This window comes from Salvelinus namaycush, chromosome 6 (genome assembly GCF_016432855.1).
Source record: "Salvelinus namaycush isolate Seneca chromosome 6, SaNama_1.0, whole genome shotgun sequence".
NCBI classification, from domain to species: Eukaryota; Metazoa; Chordata; class Actinopteri; order Salmoniformes; family Salmonidae; genus Salvelinus; species Salvelinus namaycush.
This window is the reverse complement of record NC_052312.1, coordinates 20,678,291-20,704,959: the sequence shown is the minus strand read 5'-3', so window position 1 is coordinate 20,704,959 and position 26,669 is coordinate 20,678,291. Positions and strand designations below refer to the sequence as shown.

Genomic DNA, 26,669 nt, shown 5'->3' with positions numbered 1-26,669 from the left:
AATCCATTCTGTACTTTATTTTAAAGGTGCAATCTATGATTTCTATACACATTTTTTATCATTAAATTAGTCGTAGGCATTTATTCTTGAAGAGTATAACTTTTAATTCCCTCAAAACTGTCTTATCCCATCATAAACCGAAATATATGGTTATTTTATGACAATTATTGTAAACAATGTAGATGAATTTCCTTATACCCATCCCAGCCATATACCTTAAAAAGTGTCAGGGTGGCCATTTTGTGGTAGATTGAATTACGGACGGCAGCTTTAAATGGCCGCTGACTTCCCATGTTCTGCACACAGAGAGTGTACAGAGACCAAAAACACCAAAACACCACTCATTAATCTCTTAACACAGTTTACTATGACTGTAGCGAAGGAACCCTCAACCATTTACAATAATCACAACTTGATTATACAACACATCCAACAAATATTGCATTTTATATTCATTGTCATTGACAACACATTTTGAAACCATTGAGTTAACACCACTCTTTAGTTCCTGAGTAATGACTTGGTTAAATGCACACCACCACACTAACCAGGTCTGCATGGCATCGGCTATACAAGCTCAGGTTCTCACAGAGATGCAACATCAATGTAGGGTGGTCACTTTCTTACTTCATATCTACACCATATTTGCTGATATTTCCTGTGAGTGCCATTTACTAATATTTTCTCAATAAGGGCTAAAACACCAAAAACAAACCTAAAGCCGGAAACTGTCTTCATTTTGATTAATGTCTTATTCCCTTTTCCTTAAAATTCTTAGTAAATAAGGTAATTAGTGTTCATAAACAAACCCACTAACTCAGTACTTACATAGCAGCAAACAGAGCAAGGTGTGCTCCATTCTGTCCCCACAGACAAGTGACTTTCTCTACAACTACAGTCCTTCTAACAAACCCCTTTACTTCCTATATGATGACAGTCTGCTTAGATCACACCACTTCACTCTGAGATCACACTTCTTCACCGTACACAGAAAAACAGAGAGAAAGATTCTTGAGAAATGTAAAAATAGATAGATAAGTAAGTGTAGGCCTTCCCTCAAACCTTTGCTCAGTTGTCAGGTGGCAAGCCAAGCCAGCTAACCTAAGTTGAGGCACAATGGAAATGGACATCTCCAGCCACCTCTCACTTCTCAATCACTCTCTCTCTCTCACACACACACACACAAACACACACACACACACACACACACACACACACACACACACACACACACACACACACACACACACACACACACACACACACACACACACACACACACACACACACACACACACACACACCTCAGATGGTTCTGTTATGAGTAATACGTTTAGTTAGCTACTGTCTACATAGATATGTTTGTTATTGTGTTGTTTATGGTTGTATTTCAATGTGTTTGTATATGTGATGTGTATCAGGGCTATTGTTCATGTACTGTATTATGTGTGTGTTGTTTGTGTGTGTGATGTGTGTGTGTGTGTGTGTGTCTGTGTGTGGGTGTGTCTATGTTAAGCGGTTTGTTTGTGTGTGTGTGTGTGTGTGTGTATATTGTTTGTGTTTGCCTATTGTTTATTTTTGTCATTATTTTAAACTTTTTTCACTTGCTTTTCTTTTTATAAATTATTTTTTTACTTATTTATTCCATGTTTATTCCATTTATTCCATATTCCTTATTTATTCCATAGAGACACATACCAGCTCTACTCTACTACCAGCAGTAGTAATCCGGCACCTGTCAATGACACAAGTTGTTCTGCTTCCACGAGCACATCCAATGCTAGCATCAGTAATTCTACATTTGTTGATAGACCAGCTAGCATGGACACTGACAGTTGTGAATCTGATGCAGCCGAAGAGCTACTGCCCCCTTACCCGGGAAAGAACCGAACAACAGATAGGGACGTTGGACCATCTAAGAGGCGCAAATATGATGAGAATTACATTGATTTGGTGTTCACTTATATTGGGAGTAGTGCCTTTCCTCAGTCAGAGTGTGTTATATGTTCAAAAGTACTATCTCACAACTCGATGAAACCTTCACTCTTGCACAGACATTTAGAAACAAAACATGCCAATTTGAAAAATAAGCCACAGGAGTTTTTTGAGCGAGAATTAAGACGACTTTCGAGTAATAAGACATGTATAAAAGCAACAGATAACATTAATAAGAAGGGGCTAGAAGCGTCTTATATGTTGAGCTACCGAGTGAAGAGGACAGACAAGCCCCGTACTTTTGTGGAGGACTTAATTCTTCCTGCCAGGATATGGCTGGGACAATGCTGGGGGAAAAGGCCCCAAAAACTATACAGACAGTGCCTTCAACAACGAACACTGTTTCACAATGCATCAGTGAAATGGCAAGAGATGTTTTGAAACAATTACTGCTTCTCATATAAGAAAGTGAAATCTATGCATTACAGCTGGATGAGGCAGATGTGGTGGGTCTGGCACAGCTCCTGGCATCTGTCCGTTACGTTTATGGGGTGTCAATTAAGGAAGACATCCTCTTCTTCAAAACACTGGAAACCAGGACAACAGGAGGGGATCTTTTTAAAGTACTGGACAGCTTTGTGACATCAAACGGATGTTGGTGGTCAAGATGTGTTGGTATCTGTATTGATGGCGCAAAAGCCATGACAGGAATACATAGGGGAGTGGTAATGCGAGTGCAAGCAGTTGTCCCCGACGTCACCTGTGTACACTGCAGCGTCCACCGAGAGGCTCTTGCTACAAAGGGAATTCCTGACATCTTGACAGAAGTTTTGGACACTACAATGAAAATTGATAACTTTGTTAAAGCAAGGCACCTGAACTGTTTTGTATTTCTGCACTATGCAATGATATGGGCAGCGACCATGTAAAGCTCTCACAACATACAGAAGTGCACTGTAAGTTGCAAAGTATTGACACGTTATTTTTAATTGAAAGACAAGCTTAAAGTTTTCTTAACTGACCATCATTTTCACTTGTCTGACAGCTTGCATGATGACGAGTTTCTCACACGACTGGCCTATCTGGGTGATGTTTTCTCTCGCCTGAAAGATCTGAATCTAGGATTACAGGGAATCTCTGCAACTATATTCAATGTGCTGGACAAAATTGAGGCTATGATTAAGAAATTGTAGCTCTTCTCTGTCTGCATTAACAAGGACAACACACAGGTCTTTCCATCATTGTATGATTCTTTTGTGTGCAAATAAACTCAAGCTTACGGACAATGTCAAATCTGATATAGCGTAGCACCTGAGTGAGTTGGGTGCGCAATTACGCAGGTACGGATGACACGGATGACACAAACAACTGGATTCGTTATCCCTTTCATGCCCTGCCTCCAGTCCACTTACCGATATCTAAAAAAGAGAGCCTCGTCGAAATTGCAACAAGCGGTTCAGTGAAAATTGAATTTAATCAGAAGCCATTGCCAGATTTCTGGATTGGGCTGCACTCAGAGTATCCTGCCTTGGAAATCGCGCTGTTAAGACAGTGATGCCCTTTGCAACCACGTACCTATGTGAGAGTGGATTCTCGGCCCTTACTAGCATGAAAACTAAATATAGGATTATTTACATCCTTTCAAGCGCACACTTTCATTAACCTGTGGTGAGTTATTCCCAATATTCGATGAAAAAATACGATTTTATATGTAAGATGGTTAAATAAAGAGCAAAATGATTGATTATTATTGTATTATTATTTATGCCATTATCCTATAAGAGCTCTATGTCACTTCCCATGAGCCAGGTTTTGACAAAAACTCACTCATTCTTATGTTTAATAAATGTATTGTTTTGTGTGTGTGTGGCAGGCTTACAATGATGGCACAAATAATATGGTCCCATTACAAAAACTCCAAATACTTGTTCGTTTTTCAAAAAATAAGCCTGAAACCTTGAATAAAGACTGTTGACATCTACAGCCGGGTATGAGAGGGCTTTCAATGTTGTTCAGATGATGGATATACCTTTATAATGAATTATACGTCTTATTTATTTATTGTCCTATCATGGAGAACTACATTTTTTATTTATTTTTTTATAAATTATATCTAATTATTTATTATCCTATTTTAATGGTACGGTCCATGGCACTATACCCTAGACACCCACCTGAATGACACAGATACTAAGGAGAAGTCCCTAACTGTTTTATGTGCCCGCTGTAAGCGGTCTGTATGCAGCTAAAATGAGGTCAGAGACCAAGAGCAGCACTGCCCCCTCAAGATTCTGAGCCTGCTTGGCAGGGTTGGTCCTGCAAAGCCAAAGCCCCATAAAGGGAGAGCATAATATACAAGGAAATTCTCAAAGCTGCTAATGAGAACCTTGACGACCTTGTACCTAGCCGGTGGGGATTCCGGTGGGGTGCCCCCACCCAGGCAGTGGCAGTGCTGGCAACACTAGCTGCAGTAACCCATGGGGAGGGGGTCACACTCGGACATTCAGAGAGGGGGTATATTATTGTGGCCCTGGCGGCACAAAATCAAAGTCGGACTGCATGGAGATGCGTGGGGACATGGTCATGACGGGTGGCCGTATTGTGGGTGTTTCAGGAATAAGGTGTACATTTGACCTCCATTATCTAGGATATGACAATGGTAAATAAATCTCTCAATTTTTGCTAATTTTTTGTGCGGTCTTGCAGGCCTTCTCATGCAGCTGCAACTGCAAGTGCATTTGTAACTCATGACCCATCTTGAGTTGGGCTCTGGGATGGTGCAATTGTTGAGAAAGTGAGCTTATGGTTGTGTGGGGGTAAGGGCTGAGTGTGTGTGGGTGTATGTGTGTATCCCACAACTGTTGCGAAGGAAGAAGTAAAAGATGTTAGGGACAATAGAGGATGATCCACAGATATATATAATACAAATCGAGGTGAGGGCAATGGAAATGCATATGGTAATTGATCTTCTTCAATTCGGTAAATGGCACTGTATGCTCTTTTCAAAGAATGGATCCCAGTCGGTTCAGGGCTATGGGATACAGGGGGTCGAGGGTGGTCTACCGGGCATTGGGATGACAAGCCATCTCGAGATGAGGCCTTTTAGCGGGTGGAATAGTAGGGACCAATTGGAGGTTTACTTAGTAGAAATGCAAATATCATGGTACAACTATATAGACACTCAATCATTATGTTACTTTTTAATAGTACGTTTACAAAAATATATTCTGATTAAAAGAATGAAAGGTGTGTCTCATTATGGTAAGTGGTGAAATAAGTATAGCCAGTTACAATTGTAATGGCTTAGCAGATAATAAGAAAAGACGATCAGTATTTACCTGGCTAAAAGAGAAGGATTATAATATCTATTGTTTACAGGAAACCCATTCAACAGTTTTAGATGAAGTTTTGTGGAAAAAGAACTGGGGGGGCAAAATATATTTCTCCCATGGGCAAAGAAATTCAAAAGGGGTGATGGTTTTAATTAACAATAATTTTGATCCAAATGTGCAAATTGTCCAAACAGATCCTCAAGGTAGATGGATTATTTTAAATATGTTATTGGACAATAAACAAATATGGCTTGTTAACCTATACGGTCCGAATAATGATGATCCAAGCTTCTTTGAAAATATATATAAGAATTTATCAACTCTACAAGCAACACTAGACTCTATTATTATAGTGGGAGATTTTAATACGGTCTTAAATACCTCTATAGACCGGAAAGGAATTCACACTACAAACTATCACCCTCAGGCACTTAAGGAAATCATGAATGTCATGGATATATTGGAATTAGTGGATATATGGAGACTTAAATACCCTGATTTAGTGAGATATACATGGCGGAGGCTGAATCAAGCTAGTCGTCTTGACTACTTTCTTATACCATTCTCTCTGGCACCAAAAGTTAAAAAAGTGTTGATAGGGGACAGAATGCGGTCGGATCATCACATAATTGGCATATATATTTCTCTTACAGAATTTCCACGTGGGCGAGGATATTGGAAATTTAATCAAAGTCTACTAGATGATAAATTGTTTAGAACTAGGACAGAAGATTTTATAACTGACTTTTTCAGACATAACATAGGTACAGCAGATCCCCTTATTGTATGGGACACTTTTAAGTGTGCCTTTAGAGGCCATGCAATTCAGTACTCATCTATAAAACAAAGGGAATTTAGATCAAAAGAGTCCATATTAACAAAGGAAATTGAAGGACTAACAGTACAGTTAGATAGCAATAAAAACGGTACCATAGAGGCACAGAATAAGTTAGAGGAAAAACAAAAAGAAATGGAGGAACTTATTCAAGAAAGATCCAGTGTAATATATTATAAAAATAAAGCGAACTGGATGGAATATGGGGAAAAATGCACCAAATTCTTTTTCAATCTTCAATATAGAAATGCTACCAAAAAAAATGTATTAAAACTTGTTACAAATGATGGAGTCACGCATGATTCACCAAATGATATTTTGAAAGAGGAAGTAAAGTACTTTAAGAATATGTTTTTGTTTCAGGCTCCTCCATCTCCACTAACTGAAACTAATTGTATGGATTTTTTTCCTATTAATAATGTAAAATTAACATCTGTACAGAAAGACTCATGTGAAGGCCAAATTACAGAGGAGGAACTGATTGATGCAATTGGGGCCTTTAAGGATGGGAAAACTCCAGGGCTGGATGGCATACCAGTGGAAGTATACAAAACTTTTTTTGATATACTCAAAGGACCATTATTAGCTTGTTTTAACCACTCCTATATAAATGGTAGATTATCAGACACGCAACAAGAAGGTCTGATATCGTTATTACTGAAACAGGACCCAAGTGGTATATATAAAGATCCAGTCCAATTAAAAAATTGGAGACCTCTTACACTTCAGTGTTGTGATGCAAAAATCCTAGCAAAATGCTTGGCGCATAGAATAAAAAAAGTTTTGTCAGATATTATTCATCCTAATCAGACAGGTTTTTTACATGGACGATACATTGGAGATAATATAAGGCAAGTACTGGAAACAATAGAACACTATGAAATATCGGGGACACCAGGTCTGGTTTTCATAGCTGATTTTGAAAAGGCTTTTGATAAAGTACGACTGGAGTTTATATATAAATGCCTAGAATATTTCAATTTTGGGGAATCTCTTATAAAATGGGTTAAAATTATGTATAGTAACCCTAGGTGTAAAATAGTAAATAATGGCTACATCTCAGAAAGTTTTAAACTATCTAGAGGAGTAAAACAAGGTTGTCCACTATCGGCATATCTATTTATTATTGCCATCGAAATGTTAGCTGTTAAAATTAGATCAAACATTAATATTAATGGATTAGAAATCCGTGGCTTAAAAACTAAGGTGTCATTGTACGCTGATGATTCATGTTTTCTTTTAAAACCACAACTAGAGTCTCTCCACGGCCTCATAGAGGATCTAGATACCTTTGCTATCCTCTCTGGATTAAAACCAAATTATGATAAATGTACCATATTACGTATTGGATCACTAAAAAATACACATTTTATATTGCCATGTAGTTTACCAATTAAATGGTCTGACGGAGATGTGGACATACTCGGTATAAAAATCCCAAAAGAAAGAAATGATCTCACTCCAATAAATTTTTATAGAAAGTTAGCAAAAATAGATAAGATCTTGCTACCATGGAAAGGAAAATACTTGTCTATTTGTGGAAAAATCACCCTGATTAACTCTTTAGTCATATCACAGTTTACCTATTTGCTTATGGTTTTGCCTACACCTAGTGACCTGCTTTTTAAATTATATGAACAAAAAATATTCCATTTTATTTGGAACGGCAAGCCAGATAAAATTAAAAGGGCCTATTTATATAACGAATATGAATTCGGAGGGCAGAAATTATTAAATATTAAAGCATTAGACCTCTCACTAAAGGCATCAGTCATACAAAAGTTATACTTAAATCCAAACTGGTTCTCTAGTAAATTGGTACGAATGTCTCATCCTATGTTCAAGAAGGGCCTTTTTCCCTTTATTCAGATTACACCTGCTCACTTTCGGTTGTTTGAAAAGGAAATAATCTCCAAAATATCCTTATTTTTTAAACAAGCCTTAGAAAGTTGGTTGCAATTTCAGTTTAATCCACCTGAAAGGACGGAACAAATAGTACAACAAATATTGTGGTTAAATTCAAATATAGTAATTGATAAAAAAACTGTATTTATCGAAGAAATGTTTAAAAAAGGTATAATTTTTGTGAATGATATCATAAATAGGACTGGTGGAGTTATGTCACACATGCAGCTAACACAGACATATGGAAATGTCTGCTCTACCCAAAATTACAACCAATTAATTGCAGCATTACCACAAAAATGGAAGAGGCAAGTAGAAGGGGAAAAAAGTAAGGAACTTGTATGTCGGCCCTGTATTAAAGAACATAAATGGTTAAAGAAAAGTGTGATAAATAAAAACATATACCAATTTCATTTAAGGACCAAAAAACTGACAGCTGTGCCATATAAATTGCAAAATAGTTGGGAAGAGATTTTCGATGTACCCATTCCATGGCACATGGTTTATGAATTGATACGCAAAACAACGCCGGATTCAAAACTTCGAATTTTTCAATTTAAATTACTGTACAAAATTCTTGCAACTAATAGAATGTTATATATATGGGGTATACAATCTTCCCAGCTCTGCAGATTCTGTTGTGAGGAGGCAGAGTCATTAGATCATTTATTTTGGTATTGTCCATATGTAGCTCGTTTTTGGTCACAGGTCCAGGAATGGCTGAAGAATTGCAACATTTGCCTAGAACTAACGCTACAGATAGCAGTACTGGGGGATTTGAAAAGCCATAGTCAATCAATCAATAATATAATAATTATTTTAGCAAAAATGTTTATTTTTAATTTACAATCTGTAGAAGCTATGAGAATAGGAAGGTTCAAATCTTTTGTGAAGCATCACAGCACAGTTGAAAAATATATGGCAAATAAAAATCCGAAATGGATGATGTTGGAAGATAGATGGGAAGGGTTGAGTGGAACTGAAGGGTGGGACTAATAACAAGATAAACAATGTAGGGCATACGGGATCTGTGAAATTTGTATAGGTGCGGAGCTTTTGTGAAATAGCACAGTTACAAGTGGAAATAAAATTGGATGGACAACAGAAATAGAGGAAGGACTAAGAACAAACAAGAGAGAACTATTATAAAGTAGTCTGTGTCTGTAAAATAGGTATAAGATGTATAAATTGAAGGTAAAAGCAGAAGTGTTTATTAGTTTACTCCAATTGGGGGAGCGGTGGTAGGGTTGCGGGGAATAATAATAAAGGTATATTCTTTAAAAAAGTATGTATGTCTATATAGGTATGTGTATGTATATATGTATATATGTATGCATGCGTGTATGGATATATATATTTACCCAAAAAAATATGGGGGATTGGAAATGATGCAGACAATTACATTGGAAGCAACATTCTTTCCGCAATATTAAGCTGATCCACCCCAAAAAAAAAAAAAAAAGACTGTTGACATCTAGTGGAAGCCATAGGAATTGCAATTTGGGTGACGGAGATATATAGAAACCATAGGTTTCCATAATAAGAGCCTGGGAGGTGAAAAAATAAATGTTTTACAGTGAAAACACCACGTATATTTATGTGAGCTCACCACCAAATACAAAAAAGCACAGACATTTCTTTCACAGCACAGGTAGCTTGCAGAAAACCCCCAAATAGAGATAGAATTAGTCACTAACCAAGAAACAACTTCATCAGATTACAGTCTTATAACATGTTATACAATAAATCTATGTTTTGTTCGAAAAATGTGCATATTTCAGGTATAAATCATAGTTTTACATTGCAGCTACAATCACAAATAGCACCGAAGCAGCAAGAATAACTACAGAGAGCAACGTAAAATACCTAAATACTCATCATAAAACATTTATGAAAAATACATGGTGTACAGCAAATGAAAGATAAACATCTTGTGAATCCAGCCAATATTTCCGATTTTTTAAGTGTTTTACAGCGAAAACACAATATAGCATTATATTAGCGTACCACAATAGCCAACCACACAACCGCATTCATTCACCGCAAAGGTAGCGATCGCAAAAAAACAGCAAAAGATATCAAATTATTCACTAACCTTGACAAACTCCATCAGATGAATGTCCTATAACATCATGTTACACAATACATATATGTTTTGTTCGAAAATGTGCATATTTAGCGGTACAAATCGTGGTTTTACAATGTGAATACGTAGCCAAACTCACTCACCTAATCTAATCAAAGAACTCATCATAAAAAATACATGTTGTACAGCAAATGAAAGATACACTAGTTCTTAATGCAATCGCCATGTTAGGATTCTGAAAATAACTTTAGTACGACATATAGCTTACGTTATAGCGAGACAGTGCCTGCAATGAGGGCGGAAAATAGTACTAAACATTTTCCACAGAAATACGAAATAACATCATAAATGGTTCCTACTTGTGCTGAGCTTCCATCAGAATCTTGTACAAGGAGTCCTTTGTCCAGAATAATCGTTGTTTGGTGTTAGAATGTCCTCTTCTCCTGTCGAATTAGCAACCAAAGCTAGCCAAGTGGCGCGAAGTTGTCCATCTTCACCAAACGCAGAGAACAGAAAACGCCAAAACTCCCGATAAACGTTCAATAATCTGATAAAACTATATTGAAAAAACATACTTTACGATGATATTATCACATGTATCAAATAAAATCAAAGCCGGAGATATTAGCCGTCTATACCGAAAGCTTTTCAGAAGGCAATCCAGGGTTCCTTCCCGCGCCTTGCTGAACAAAGGAAATTTGGGGTCACGTCATTCCAAGAGCTCTTGTTCAACCTCAGATCAAGCTAGACACCCCATTCCACCTCCCACTGCCTGTTCGATTTCAGGTTTTTCACTTCCTGACAGGAAGTTTGCTGCAAAATGAGTTCTGTTTTACTCACAGATATAATTCAAACGGTTTTAGAAACTTGAGAGTGTTTTCTATCCAATAGTAATAATAATATGCATATTGTTCGATCTAGAATAGAGTACGAGGCCGTTTAAATTGGGCACGATTTTTCCCCAAAGTGACAATAGCGCCCCCCTATCCCAAAGAAGTTATTCTATCATCTGAATGACAGATATAAATCAACATCACAATTCAATACACAATACAAAGCAGATACAATTACTGTAGCTGCAGATAAGATCCATCATCATTACACCATATAATAATAACATCTGTTACAGTGAAACACAATTAAACCATGCTTAAATACAATATATCTGTTGGTAAATAAACATTTGAAAAAAATCCTTAATGTACAATATGTTATTGAGTGTTTGTGTGTGTGTGTGTGTATGTGTGTGTGTGTGTGTGTGTGTGTGTGTGTGTGTGTTTGCTTGTGTACGTTGACCTTCTATAATCCATGTTGCTGGGTTCCTTCTGCTCCCTCCTCTGATGGTGTGTCCCTCCATTCCTCCTTCTCCACATTGTTCCATCCGTCCATCACACCATTACCTCCATCCTTCCATCCCTCCATCCCTCCATCCTTCCATCCCTCCATCCCTCCATCATTCCATCCTTCAATACCACCATCCCTCCAACCCTCCATATTTCCATGCAGCCATCCTTTTATCCCTCCATCCTTCTATCCCTCCATCCCTTCCCCCTCAAGGACCTGCAACATATCAACACATAAAGTTGTTTAGGACATGCAGTCAAATAAAATCTTTAGAATCAAACAAAGATACATACTTTAAATAGATACATTATACTTTGATATTAGAGTATTAGTTCCATATTAAGTATCAATAGCATATGGTTATTAGTCTTACCTGGTGCTGTGCCTGGCTTCACTTGAGAATAGACTGAATCTGCCTCAGGTGGAGTTGATGTTTCTGTAAGGGGTGAGGATAAAACATCAGAATAATATAACAGTTATATACAGAATATTATGCAGCTAGTCAATATGGGGTCAGATGTGTGAGGTTATGATAGGGGGAATATTGAAGGAGGGATATCTAGTCTTACATTTCTTCCTCTTGGCTTTGGCCTTCTGTTTAAGGTCAACCTCAGCATAGGTCACATCAACAGGTCCAGTTGCTGCTGAAAATTGACATTTCCAGTCAACAAATGAAGGAAGTAGCTTATTTTATATTCTGCATCTTCATTGAAACTCAAAAATCGCACATTTAGATTTCAATGACTGCCAACCTATAGAATGAGTCTTAACTGTGGTCTTCCCTGTCTTGACCTCAGAATAGACTGGACTTTCTGTTGGATCAGCTGGCATTTCAGAAGAGGAGGAGGAGGAGAGAATTTGTACGTTTCTATCAAATTTGATGAGTAAAAAACACTGCTACATGGTGTATTAATTTGTGACAGTTGAGTATTACTTTTCTTTTTCTTGTCCAACCTTTTGAGTTGAATCTGTGTGTACGTCACATCACTTGATCCAGTAGTAGCAGCACCAGCATCTGAAATATACAGGTAATACACTAATATCTCTACTTAGTGTTAGTATGCTAGTCATATTAAACATATGAAGAGCAACAACAACTATATACTGTATTCATGCTTAACTTAACATAGTGTACAGTACCGCTGTCATTACTGTCTGAGGGAGTGGTTGTATCATAGATGTTAGCGCCACCTGTTGGTCAAAGAAGAGAGAGAAAGATTAATTGGAGGGTTTTCCCTTAGCTTGCCTATGGACATAGAGTACGGTAACATGTTGTATACAAAGTGGATGGTGAAAAGTCAGTGTGTGAGGTTACAGAGAGGATAGAGTGGTCTGGACTAAGAGACTGACCCTGCTGCAGATGTGTATACCCAGCATCAGGAGCCTGGCCCTGGGTAGATCATTGGTCCTGTTGGGGGTCCAGGTTGGTCCTCTGGGGCTGGGGGGGCCTACAGGGAGAAAGATAGCCATGAAACACACAGATTAGATGTTACTGTATGAAAAGGAACGTAGTTGAAAGACATGTGTACTCGTGATAATATTCTGTTTCAACATGAACCTGTAATGAGAAATGCATATTATAATACTGTTTTAAACTTTTGTAAATAGACATTTTTCTCCTTAACATGAACCAAAAAGTTAAATGAGAAATTAGAAAAGTCTCACCTTTGGCGTTTTTATATTGACACAGCAGTACCAGGAGAATGGCCAGTAGAACACCAGCAACAACCAGGCCCACAACCACTCCGACTAGGACTGATGTAGAGGGTCCAGGAGTTACACCTGGAGAGAGAACAGCAAATCACTATCAGGTTCTGAGGTAGTTGTAGAAAATAAATAAAGTAGTGGACAAAGCAAAACATTACTACACATTTCTACACAGACACGTACACAAACACAACATCATTCACAGTGATAGTGACAAGATCACTGATAATTGATTATGTGGGTCTGGACTGGATCTCTCTCTGACACCAGTAGAGACCCTGGTCAGACTCAGCAGCTCTACTGATGGTGAAGGTGGCTCCTGTTGTAGTGTGTCTGCCAGACAAGGTCACTACTTTCTTAGTGTTGTCTTGGTACCATGTATACCTCCAGCCACTGTCAGACCCCACTGAACATGTCAGAGTTACTGTCTCTCCAGTGTATGCAGGGTTTGGATTTAGTCAGTGTAGTTTCAGGAAGAGCTAAGGAAACAAAGACCAGAATGTAAAATCTGGATACATGCTTGGTCATTTAAAATTATTTATCTTTTGAAGTTAAGTTTTGATGAACGTTGAGTTTACATACTGTAGGGGTATTAGAATGTACAGTGTTTACAGTACGGTATTTACATTAACCCTCCTTGGCTCAGAATTCAGAAAGTCCAGATAGTGATTGAAGATAAATAATGAACTCACCAGTGACGTGGAGAGATAAAATGAGATATGAATTTTGGGGCGGTCTTGTCCTTGTCCCCTCGCACTGGTTCTGACCAGCCTGGTCAGAGAGAGAGATGGTGGTGGTTTAACTGGTCTGACCTGAAATCTGTTCATTATTTATTAACCAGTGGTAAGTCCAGCCTGTGAAGTCTGATATGTCACAATGCAGCTTCTATCAGATACAGAGGTACCAAACTCTGGAATTGTTATCTTCACATTGTCAAAACCTCATCATCTCTCAATAACTTCAAGCGAAGACTAGGGGTGTCACGCCCTGACCTTAGAGACCCTTTTTATGTCTCTATTTTGGTTTGGTCAGGGTGTGAGTTGGGGTGGGTATTCTATGTTCTATTATTTGTATTTCTATGTTTTGGCCGGGTAGGGTTCTCAATTAGGGACAGCTGTCTATTGTTGTCTCTGATTGAGAACCATACTTAGGTATCCCTTTTTCCCACCTGTCTTTGTAGGAAGTTTACTTTGTTTGTGGCACATAGCCTTTAAGCCTCCAGCGACGGTCTCCAGTCCGGAGTCTCCAGCGACGGTCTCCAGTCCAGGGCCCCCAGCGACGGTCTCCAGTCCGGGGCCCCCAGCGACGGTCTCCAGTCCGGGGCCCGCAACGAGGGTGCTCAGTCCAGGGACCGCAACGAGGGTGCACAGACCGGGGACCGCAACGAGGGTGCTCAGTCCAGGGACCGCAACGAGGGTGCCCAGTCCGGGGACCGCAACGAGGGTGCCCAGCCCGGGGACCGCAATGAGGGTGCCCAGTCCGGGGCCCGCAACGAGGGTGCCCAGTCCGGGGCCCGCAACGAGGGTGCCCAGTCCGGGGCCCGGAACGAGGGTGCCCAGTCCGGGGCCCGCAACGAGGGTCCCCGCACCAGAGGTGCCACCAAAGTGGGGTGAGCCAGTGGTGGAGCGGGGTCTTCGTCCCGTACCTGAGCCGCAACCGCAGATAGATGCCCACCCAGACCCTCCCCTATAGGTTTAGGTTTTGCGGCCGGAGTCCGCACCTTTGGGGGGGGGGGGGGGGGGTACTGTCACGCCCAGACCTTAGATCTTTTTATGTCTCTATTTTGGTTTGGTCAGGGTGTGAGTTGGGGTAGGTATTCTATGTTCTATTATTTGTATTTCTATGTTTTGGCCGGGTAGGGTTCTCAATCAGGGACAGCTGTCTATCGTTGTCTCTGATTGAGAACCATACTTAGGTATCCTTTTTTCCCACCTGTCTTTGTGGGAAGTTAACTTTGTTTGTGGCACATAGCCCTTAAGCTTCACGGTTGTTTTGTATTGTATATTGTTTTTGTCGGCGTCATTTCTAATAAAAAGGAATATGTAAGCTCACCACGCTGCACCTTGGTCTCCTCCTTTTGACGGCCGTGACAGGGGGTCAGCCTGATGAACCAAACTACCCAATAATCCCCTTCATGTAGCCTAACTCTCACTCACACACACACAAACACATGTACCCACATATAATCAAATATGTTTGTTTTTTTACTGAATATATTATCTACACTTATAATTAATATGCTTTGTTTAACTGATTGAACAAAGTTTTTTTTACTTATATTTGTGGTGTGGTTTTCATATCAGCTATTTTGGGCTTCTAACCTCAATAAATAAAAGATGGATAGATAGATAGTGTAGGCCTCCCCTCAAACCGTTGCTAAGATGTCAGGTGGCAAGCCTAAACAACTAACCTTAGTTGTATTTACCTTGTAGTGTGTAGAGTTTGAGACACTGTGTGAAGAAACAAGGTAAACATCTGGGGTTTCTTATCGCCCCCTTCAGGACAGACCTGTAACTACTCCACTATCTTGTGGAACACAATATAGAAACTAAGATGTGATTGGTCACATAGCAACAACATAACCCCTCAGTCTACTGGGTCTGTCCCCGTATTCCTTCCTCTCTCTATCTCATCATATTAGTTTATATTATATGTTTCTCAGGCTCATGCTACAACCTGATTAAAACCTGTAGTGACCAACAACTCCATTTCTCTGCAGTCAGAAAACACATTGTAACCAAACAACGTCATCATCAGTTGCCACATTTATTGTGCATATATGACATACTTCATATTCTATGAATGAAACATTTTCTTGTCCAATAAAGGAAATAGTTAGCTAACAATATTCAAAATCCAGAGAAATATATTAATCATCATCATCGCAGAGTTGCACATAAAGTGTACTCCATTCTAAGCATCTGGCAAGTCTTCTGGACCCCTACAGTTCCTGTGGCTGTGACACGAATGGGGCTTTGACAGAATTAGAAAGGCACAGATGCTAAAAGAGAAACAGAAAAAATAGCATCTGCTGTCATGTTCATCTGTACACAACTTCCTCTTACTGTAAAAGGAATGGACACATCAACACTGTGGTCTTTTTGTGGGAGGAAGAGAGAACTAGTATATATCAGAGAAAGACACTTAGTGGATAAAACATAGTTGTACAAAAAGTGAAGTCAATATTGTATTTATCATACCTGGTCATGTTGACATGTTCAGTACAGTCTTTAATGTCACTAAGAGAGGTGTCAAAGGTTTGACGTCATGGCATGTTTATCATTTGGTTTATGTTGTAGCTATTTGGAGGTCAACTGCATGTAGATGTTCTTGAGTTACAGTCTGTCAACTGTTCAAAGTAATAACCCAGGAAAGTAGTGATCACAGTGATAGATTGAATGTAAAAGAGATAAATTAATAAGTGAACTACAGAATATGTATGCTGCAAGAACAATGTCATTCTTCTCTCTGACAAGAACATACATCCCTGCACAACTTTTCATGTGTACTCATCAGCCCAACAACTAGGTTTTCACAGGTTTCTGCATATGATTACAACCAATTCTCTATGTGTCTCTCTATGATCACAGCGGGAAACGGCAGCTTCACACAGTGCCTTCCTTCACAAACCCACACTGCTAAAGAGGAAGAGAGCAAACCATGACCACTCAACTATGACAAACAAGTGACCTAATGTGAAGTTCCTCAGCCTTTTAATTTCATTCACTGTTAACTGGAAAAAGTCAAACTTAACCAATTGCTTGATTAGCGTTATTATGCAAGTTGAGTGGACTTAAAAAGGACAAGAATTTAAGCCAAAGTGTTAGTCTTTAATCAACAAACTCTGCTTGAAGTCAGTTGTATTTGAACAAGCTTGTTGAGTAAAATACAAAATGTATGTTTGCTCAAAACATCTCAAAACGACACCAATCATCATTATTATCATTATTCCAGCATGATCTCATGCAGGTTGATTTTCAGAATGGTTTGTTTCATGTATTTGCATGTACTATGACTGGTTGCTTACGCTACACAAACTTAGATAACATAAATATTTTTTAAACGAATCCAATCTGTTAGTAGTTGGACTTATTTCACACATTACTGATATGTTTGTTCCAGTTTAATTGAGTTAGGTAGTCTCAATAATCTATATTCTCTTCCCCGTCAGTCATTCTGAATGCAGGTTGCGTGTGACTGAAAGTTTCAATAGTTGGATATCCTAACTTTGTCTGGATTCCAATAGAAATGACACATCCCTTTGCAAGCCGGCATAATTTGACTAAACCAGGAGTTTTAGACCAGTGTGTTAGGGTGTAACTAGGCCCTCAGGGGCTTTATGATATACACTGCTCAAAAAAATAAAGGGAACACTAAAATAACACATCCTAGATCTGAATGAATGAACTATTCTTATTAAATACTTTTTTCTTTACATAGTTGAATGTGCTGACAACAAAATCACACAAAAATTATCAATGGAAATCAAATTTATCAACCCATGGAGGTCTGGATTTGGAGTCACACTCAAAATTAAAGTGGAAAACCACACTACAGGCTGATCCAACTTTTATGTAATGTCCTTAAAACAAGTCAAAATGAGGCTCAGTAGTGTGTGTGGCCTCCACGTGCCTGTATGACCTCCCTAAAATGCCTGGGCATGCTCCTGATGAGGTGGCGGATGGTCTCCTGAGGGATCTCCTCCCAGACCTGGACTAAAGCATCCGCCAACTCCTGGACAGTCTGTGGTGCAACGTGGCGTTGTTGGATGGAGCGAGACATGATGTCCCAGATGTGCTCAATTGGATTCAGGTCTGGGGAACGGGCAAACCAGTCCATAGCATCAATGCCTTCCTCTTGCAGGAACTGCTGACACACTCCAGCCACATGAGGTCTAGCATTGTCTTGTATTAGGAGGAACCCAGGGCCAACCGCACCAGTATATGGTCTCACAAGGGGTCTGAGGATCTCATCTCGGTACCTAATGGCAGTCAGGCTACCTCTGGCGAGCCCACGGAGGGTTGTGCGGCCCCCCAAAGAAATGCCACCCCACACCATTACTGACCCACCGCCAAGCCGGTCATGCTGGAGGGTGTTGCAGGCAGCAGAACGTTCTCCACGGCGTCTCCAGACTGTCACGTCTGTCACATGTGCTCAGTGTGAACCTGCTTTCATCTGTGAAGAGCACAGGGCGCCAGTGGCGAATTTGCCAATCTTGGTGTTCTCTGCCAAATGCCAAACGTCCTGCACGGTGTTGGGCCGTAAGCACAACCCCCACCTGTGGACGTCGGGCCCTCATACCACCCTTATGGAGTCTGTTTCTGACCGTTTGAGCAGACACATGCACATTTGTGGCCTGCTGGAGGTCATTTTGCAGGGCTCTGACAGTGCTCCTCCTTGCACAAAGGCGGAGGTAGCGGTCCTGCTGCTGGGTTGTTGCCCTCCTACGGCCTCCTCCACGTCTCCTGATGTACTGGCCTGTCTCCTGGTAGCGCCTCCATGCTCTGGACACTACGCTGACAGACACAGCAAACCTTCTTGCCACAGCTCGCATTGATGTGCCATCCTGGATGAGCTGCACTACCTGAGCCACTTGTGTGGGTTGTAGACTCCATCTCATGCTACCACTAGAGTGAAAGCACCGCCAGCATTCAAAAGTGACCAAAACATCAGCCAGGAAGCATAGGAACTGAGAAGTGGTCTGTGGTCACCACCTGCAGAACCACTCCTTTATTGGGGGTGTCTTGCTAATTGCCTATAATTTCCACCTGTTGTCTATTCCATTTGCACAACATCATGTGGAATTTATTGTCAATCAGTGTTGCTTCCTAAGGGGACAGTTTGATTTCACAGAAGTGTGATTGACTTGGAGTTACATTGTGTTGTTTAAGTGTTCCCTTTATTTTTTTGAGCAGTGCATGTAATGTGTTGTCATACTGAGTTTAATTTTAAAGATAACATATTCACTTAGACATTCACTAGGTGAAGGCTACAGTACTGAAAACCATTCAATACAACAATCATGTTGCTAACAAATACAGTCGTGAGTGGAAATTACAATTCACTCTAAATGCAAGGCACTCAAGGTATGCAAATAAGGTAGAATTATTTTTGATTCTCTGAACAGCATATTTTTTTTTAGAATGAACTGAATTCCATCTGATTATTGGGACAGACATGAATGCCATTTTGGACATGCGGACAAATAAAATAAAATAAGAAAACAGATTTTCCCACCCGAGTCACACCCTGACCTAACCAAACATAGAGAATAATAAGGATCTCTAAGGTCAGGGCGTGACAATAAGGCCTTATGACATACTGTATATATGAGAATCATCAAAGGGAGAAGGAAATAAAGCAAATAGTGTAGGTTGTGATGAAATTTAACAGTAACATCTAGGCCTATCTACAGAATATACACGTGTAAGATGCAGAGGATGCAGAGGGTTCTATTTCTATGGTAGGCCCAGCCTATGACAACATCCTGTTCAGCTCACAGTACTTTCTGGTAGGGAGAGGAGGGTGCCTTCTGGAAGTCCAAATCTAATCTTGTCATACATACATCTACAGCTACATGTGACAGATAATCAAGAAGAATCTGTTTCAGCATCAAGAAAGGTATCGACTATTCTCAAAGTAGACTACATAGTCTTCCATTCAATCACAGACATTCTACCATTATGACCATTTATATCTTACCTTGTTCAATCTTGGGATAACCAGATACCTGACAGTTTCATAGATGGATATTGGGTTTACCTGACTATTTGATCTTGTCAAAATACATCCCATTACAATTCAGTACATACAGCTTCCACACACTCTGATACATAATAACGTCAATGCATACTTACATCTCTACTTCTTGTGTTGATCATAATATCAGCATATATTGTGTTATCAGTTTCATCTGCTGTGTTTAATAAGAACAAAATATCAACCAATCAGATACATTTCATACAGGATATCAACAAACATACCCAGGAATTAATGAGGGGTCTCACTCTTTTTCTAATTTCTAGCAAATCCCCCCCAAAATCATATCAGCTGAAGAATAATTCTAGAACCAATAGAAATGTCACCTTAAGTATAGTGGAGGCCCCTAAGCTGTACATACCTGTGTTACTTCGGCCCCTGCAGTAGCACACTGCCACAGCTACAATAAGAATCAGCACCACAGCGCCTCCCACTGATACTCCGATATAGATGGTATACCACACCAGTCCTGTCACATATTCTACAACACACATGATTAGACTATATAATATGATAACGACAAAACGTGCCACGACTTCCACCGAAGGTGGCTCCTCTCCCTGTTCGGGTGGCGCTCAGCGGTCGTCGTCGCCGGTCTACTTGCTGCCAGCAATCCCTTTTCTTTTTCTTTTGGTTTTGTCTGTTTTGTGTATCACCTGGTTTCACTTTGGTTAATTAGGGGGGCATTTAATTTGACATTTCCTATGGGGTTTTGTGCGGGATTGTTTTCGTTGAACTGTCATGTAGTTTGGGGTTTCGTTTTATTTGCTCATGTTCTACAGGGGGGTTTTCCCTGGACTGTGTCTGAGTGGGGATTTTCATTGCGATTACTGTAGCCCGGAGTCCTGTTGTTTTCTTGAGCCAGTTAAATTAAACGCCCTTTCTTTGGTACTTGTTTCTCCTGAGCCTGACTCTACACCCACATCTCCTTGGGGTGATCTGACAGAATCCCGCAACAAAATCATGGAGTCAGCAGGAGGGGACGCGCCCACCCCAAGGTGAACATCTGTGATTTCTTATCGTCCCCTTCAGGACAGACCTGTAACTACGCCACATTATTGTAGATCACAATATAGAAACTAATACGGTGATTGGTCCACAGCAACAACATAACCCCTCAGTCTACTGCGTCTGTCCTCTTATTCCTTCCTCTCTCTATGTCATCATATTAGTACAGACATGGACCACTTCTGTATGGGTTCATATCAGTAGAAGTCAAATCTGGATGTGGTTTACAGAAGACTGACAGCAATATTATCAAAGCAATACAATGATGTAGGGAATCATGACTTTTTGTTTGACATATGAGATTTAATACAACATTTAAAATCCAAAATACAACACACCCTCCATTGTCTTACGTCGGTAGGCGTCACTGCTATTGAATCGTCGTCATGCGGAATCATTGCGCTATCTGACGTAAGACAATAAACACCCTCTTCATTCAAGTTCCATAGTGGAATATTAATCTGGCTCCTGCAACTACTGTAAAAAAACGTTTAAAACATAGAGACATAGAAGTGAATATTATGTAAAATATATATGAAAATAAGCCTTAATTGAATTAAAAACAAACATAAATGTGCCAATTTAACTGGTAAAGTGGTATTAATTTTAATTTAATATATATATTTTTTTTTTTATGTATATAAAAAGCTTGACATTGTGCAAAAAAACAAAATAGAAAAAAATACAAATTCAACTTTTAAACAAAACAGGCACTACACTATTGTTTAATCAACAAACTGAAGTCAAAGAGGGGTAAGTATAATATTTCAAGAAAATTAACAACAATCAACAATAACAAAGCAAAGCAAACAAGCCCCCAAAAGCTGAAAATGTCAACTTGCTAAATAATAACATTTAGTATTTGTAAAATTCCATTCAGAGATATTTGACTCAGTAAACGCTATCATAAATCAATGTCAAGACAATGGCAAAAACATTAACATCCAAAAAATGGGTCTTCAGTTTATAGTTCTTACTGTATTGATCACACGGATGATTCAGTCTGTTCAATGACATCAGATTGTAACTCGTATTGAAGAGATTTGGCTGTTGAACACAGGCCTAAAGGAATATAACGGACGGAGAGAAGCATTGGAGTTAAACTGATTCCACTGCTCTTTCAACTGAACAGCACTAAAATGTAATCCATCAAAAGTAATACAAGGTTAGTTTGCCTTTTCTGGGGGGAGAACATTTCCATAGAACACATTTAACAAAAATATCTTCCCCTGGTCACTTTGTCTATTTACATTTGAAATCAACCATTTGAGTGATATAAGAGGATGACATAAAGAAAGAGAATATCAAGCAGGATAAGTTGACTGTAGATACACACTGAAATAAAGTGGTCACCTCGAGCCCTGCAGCATTTCACCATGAGCACGATAGACGCCAGTAGAAAGGGAAACGCAACCAGTAAACCACACAGCAGCCTGGGCAGCACAGAGATGGAGACAATGGAAACTGGAGGGAATATCAAAACACATGTTTTACCATCAACACACACACACACACACACACACACACACACACACACACACACACACACACACACACACACACACACACACACACACACACACACACACACACACACACACACACACACACACACACACAGCTCTTCTCACCTCTCACTGTCACCCAGCTCTCTGGTGATTCTCCTTCATTAGATTTACACTTATAGAAGCCTTCATCTGACATGGATACTGCAGGGATGGTCATCTCTAATGTGGTCTCATTCCTGATGAGTACTCCATCTTTGTAGAAATCAACCTTGGGGTTCGGGTTTGTTTCCTGATATCTATTTGTACAACTGAGAGTCATAGATTCTCCCTCAGTTATGGGATAGGGAGGGCTCTCCAGGATCAGAATGCCAACTGTGTAACAAAATATATAAATAATACTGTAAATCTGGAGTAATCACCAACATGAGCTTGTATTTTATGAGATGCAACCATTCAGTTACAGAATTGAACATCATTATCATACATTGTAATGTAAAAAAGGTTAGAATAGACGTACCGTCCACTGTAATGTTGACAGCATTACTGTACTCTCCTGATCCAGACTCACACCAGTACACTCCACTGTCCCCTGTGTATGTGGACCTGATGGTACATGTGGACCCTGCTATTGATCCCCAGTTAGATCCACACTCTGACTCCACTGCTTTCTCTCTGTATCTCTTCAGTCTCCATCCAGTAGAGTTCCTCTTCTCCTCACAGCTTAGTGAGAGAGACGTTGATGTAAAGTGTTGAGTTCTGTTAGGTCTTATTTTGAGAGACACTGATGGTTGCGGATCTGAAATAAAGAGTGACAGAGTCAAACGTACACAGTGGTTATATATAGACATGAGGGGGACTTAAATGTGATTAAATGCAGTTTCAATGCAGTTAGTTACCTCCTGACCAGAAAAACTGAGGTTCACTGTAGAGTGTGTCATAGACTGGGTCTCCTCTCCCAGCTCTACACACATATCCTCCTGTGTGACTAGGACCAGCAGGGATCAAAGTGTAGGAGTCTTCAGTAGTCCCACTGCCAGATAGAGGCTCTACAGAGTAGGACGTGTTCGATAGGGACAGTAACCCAGCTGTGTAGGGAACAGTTCGGTACCAGAAGAACCTCCAGCCTGTAGATGACTCTTTAACCCCACAGCTCAGAGTAACTGAGTCTCCAGGGTTCAGCCACTGAGGAGAGACACTCAGGACAGCTTGGGGTTTATCTGTTATGAAGGAAATGACACAAATCAAATGTTCAGTCTTTAAAATGTTTACCCATTTTGTTATTATGGTATTGTACCTCACCCCAAAATCAAACTATAGTTTTGTTTCATCACCACTGTCTGCTATTTGATTTATCCCTTCTGTCTTTCTCTTGCAATCCCATAAAAACAGACTTACCTAACACGGTCAATTGTACAGCATTACTGGTCTGGGAGTGTTTTAAGCCATTTGTTTTCTGAAGACCTTTACAGGTATATAGACCATTCTTTGCAGGACTGATTCTGTACTCAGGCTCTGTATTCGTGTAGACCGACTTCCCACTGTTATAAAAAACATACTCAATCTCTCTTCCTCCCTGTATGTCACAACTGAGAGTGACTGTCTCCCCACTGAATATCTGGGGCCAGTTGGGTTGGAGGGTCAGAACAGCCACAGGTCTCTCTACACAGACACAACACAGAAAATAAATATTATCACACACATTAGAATGTAAAATAATTTTGATCATCATTTATCACAACATGACCATATCATACGTTGTAATTCATGAACAAACATTACGCAGTCTGAACTGTGTTACTTACCAAGATCTAGTCATCATAATATTGACATATACAGTGATGTCTACACACACACACACACACACACACACACACACACACACACACACACACACACACACACACACACACACACACACACACACACACACACACACACACACACACAACACAACACAACACAACACAACACAACACAATTACTCACCTTTCACAGTGATAGTGACAGGATCACTGATGATTGATGATATGGATCTGGACTGGATCTCTCCCTGACACCAGTAGAGACCCTGGTCAGACTCAGCAGCTCTTTTTATGGTGAAGGTGACTCCTGTTGTGGTGTGTCTGCTAGACAAGGTCACTACTTTCTTAGCGTTGTCTTTGTACCATGTATAGCTCCAGCCACTGTCAGACCCCACTGAACACGTCAGAGTTACTGTCTCTCCAGTGTATGCAGGGTTTGGTGTTATGGTCAGTTTAGCTTTGGGCAGGGCTGTGAGAATAGAGCATGATTTAAATATATGGATACATGATTAGCAACATCCATTGGGTAGAGCTGTGGAAACACAGTTATATATGAAGACAAATGCATTCAGAGCACAAATCTCTCCAACGTATGATCTTACTTCTTTAGGTAGTACTGTAACTATTTATTTCCCATTCATACTGACACACAGACCACATCTACATGATTGACTCAATATAAATAGTGTCCATTTGTTTGATTAAATAAACACCAGTGACATTAATGTAGAGTGATGTCAAGTGGTTATGGACAAGGAGGCACTGATGTGAATGAGAGATAAGACGATATACCTGTTACTGTCAGTCTGACTGCATCACTCCACTCAGAATGCTTCTTCTGATCAATATGTTTACCCAGACACCTGTCGTCACCATTGTCAATATGTGTACCCAGACACCTGTAGCCAACATTGTCTGAAATCTTAACCTCTCTGATCTCATATTCATGCTTCCTACTGATTGAGTCTACATCATCCTTGCTCCATGTGTATTTCCAGTCAGTGACTTCTCCCCTCTGTATGTTACATCTGAGAGTGACAGATGTACAATCTCTATCGCACTCCACATTGCCTTTTCCCACCTTGACAAAAGGAACACCTACGTGAGAATGCTATTCATTGACTACAACTCAGCGTTCAACACCATAGTACCCTCAAAGCTCATCACTAAGCTAAGGATCCTGGGACTAAACACCTCCCTCTGCAACTGGATCCTGGACTTCCTGACGGGCCGCTCCCATGTGGTGAGGGTAGGTAGCAACACATCTGCCATGCTGATCCTCAACACTGGAGCCCCTCAGGGGTGCGTGCTCAGTTCCCTCCTGTACTCCCTGTTCACCCACAACTGCGTGGCCAGGCACTACTCCAACACCATCATTAAGTTTGCAGACGACACAATAGTGGTAGGCCTGATCACCGACAACGACGAGTCAGCCCATAGGGAGGAGGTCAGAGACCTGGCCGGGTGGTGCCAGAATAACAACCTATCCCTCAACGTAGCCAAGACTAAGGAGATGATTGTGGACTAGAGGAAAATGAGTACCGAGCACATCCCCATTCTCATCGACGGGGCTGTAGTGGAGCAGTTTGAGAGCTTCAAGTTTCTTGGTATCCACATCACCAACAAACCAGAATGGTCCAAACACACCAAGACAGTCGTGAAGAGGGCACGACAAGCCTATTCCCCCTCAGGAAACTAAAAATATTTGGCATGGGTCCTCAGATCCTCAAAAGGTTCTACAGCTGCAACATCAAGAGCATCCTGACTGGTTGCATCACTGACTGGAACGGCAACTGCTCGGCCTCCAACCGCAAGCACTACAGAGGGTAGTGCGTACAGCCCAGTACATCACTGGGGCTAAGCTGCTTGCCATCCAGGACCTCTACACCAGGCGGTGTCAGAGGAAGGCCCTAAAAATTGTCAAAGACCCCAGCCACACAGACTGTTCTCTCTACTACCACATCGCAAGCGGTACCGGAGCGCCAAGTCTCGGACAAAAAGGCTTCTCAACAGTTTTTACCCCAAAGCCATAAGACTCCTGAACAGGTAATCAAATGGCTACCCGGACTATTTGCATTGTGTCCCCCCCCCCCAACCCCTCCTTTACGCTGCTGCTACTCTCTGTTTATCATATATGCATAGTCACTTTAACTATACTTTCATGTACATACTACCTCAATTAGCCCGACTAACCGGTGCCCCTGCACATTGGCTTCCTTGACAATATGCATTGTGACCCGCCACCCACCACCCGCCAACCCCTTTTTTATGCTACTGCTACTCTCTGTTTATCATATCTGCATAGTTACTTTAACCATAGCTACATGTACATACTACCTCAATCAGCCCGACTAACCGGTGCCTGTATATAGACTCGCTACTGTTGTAGCCTCACAACTGTATATAGCCTCGGTACTGTTATTTTTCACTGTCTTTTTTACTGTTTTT

The 26,669-nt window shown here is 40.3% G+C and overlaps 1 protein-coding gene across 1 annotated transcript; it reads right to left on the bottom strand.

Annotated features, from left to right (window-relative positions):
- Positions 1-11,645: 11,645 nt before the first annotated feature.
- LOC120049011 (hemicentin-2-like) lies at positions 11,646-26,452 on the bottom strand. The gene is made up of 13 exons (XM_038995273.1): positions 26,415-26,452; positions 25,113-25,249; positions 24,406-24,690; positions 23,815-24,078; positions 23,316-23,636; positions 22,937-23,215; positions 22,543-22,791; positions 20,796-20,816; positions 13,103-13,192; positions 12,808-12,885; positions 12,578-12,628; positions 11,811-11,873; positions 11,646-11,653 (listed from the first exon to the last, which is right to left on the bottom strand). The coding sequence occupies exons 1-13, from the start codon at positions 26,450-26,452 to the stop codon at positions 11,646-11,648; spliced, it is 1,884 nt and encodes a 627-aa protein (XP_038851201.1).
- Positions 26,453-26,669: the final 217 nt, after the last annotated feature.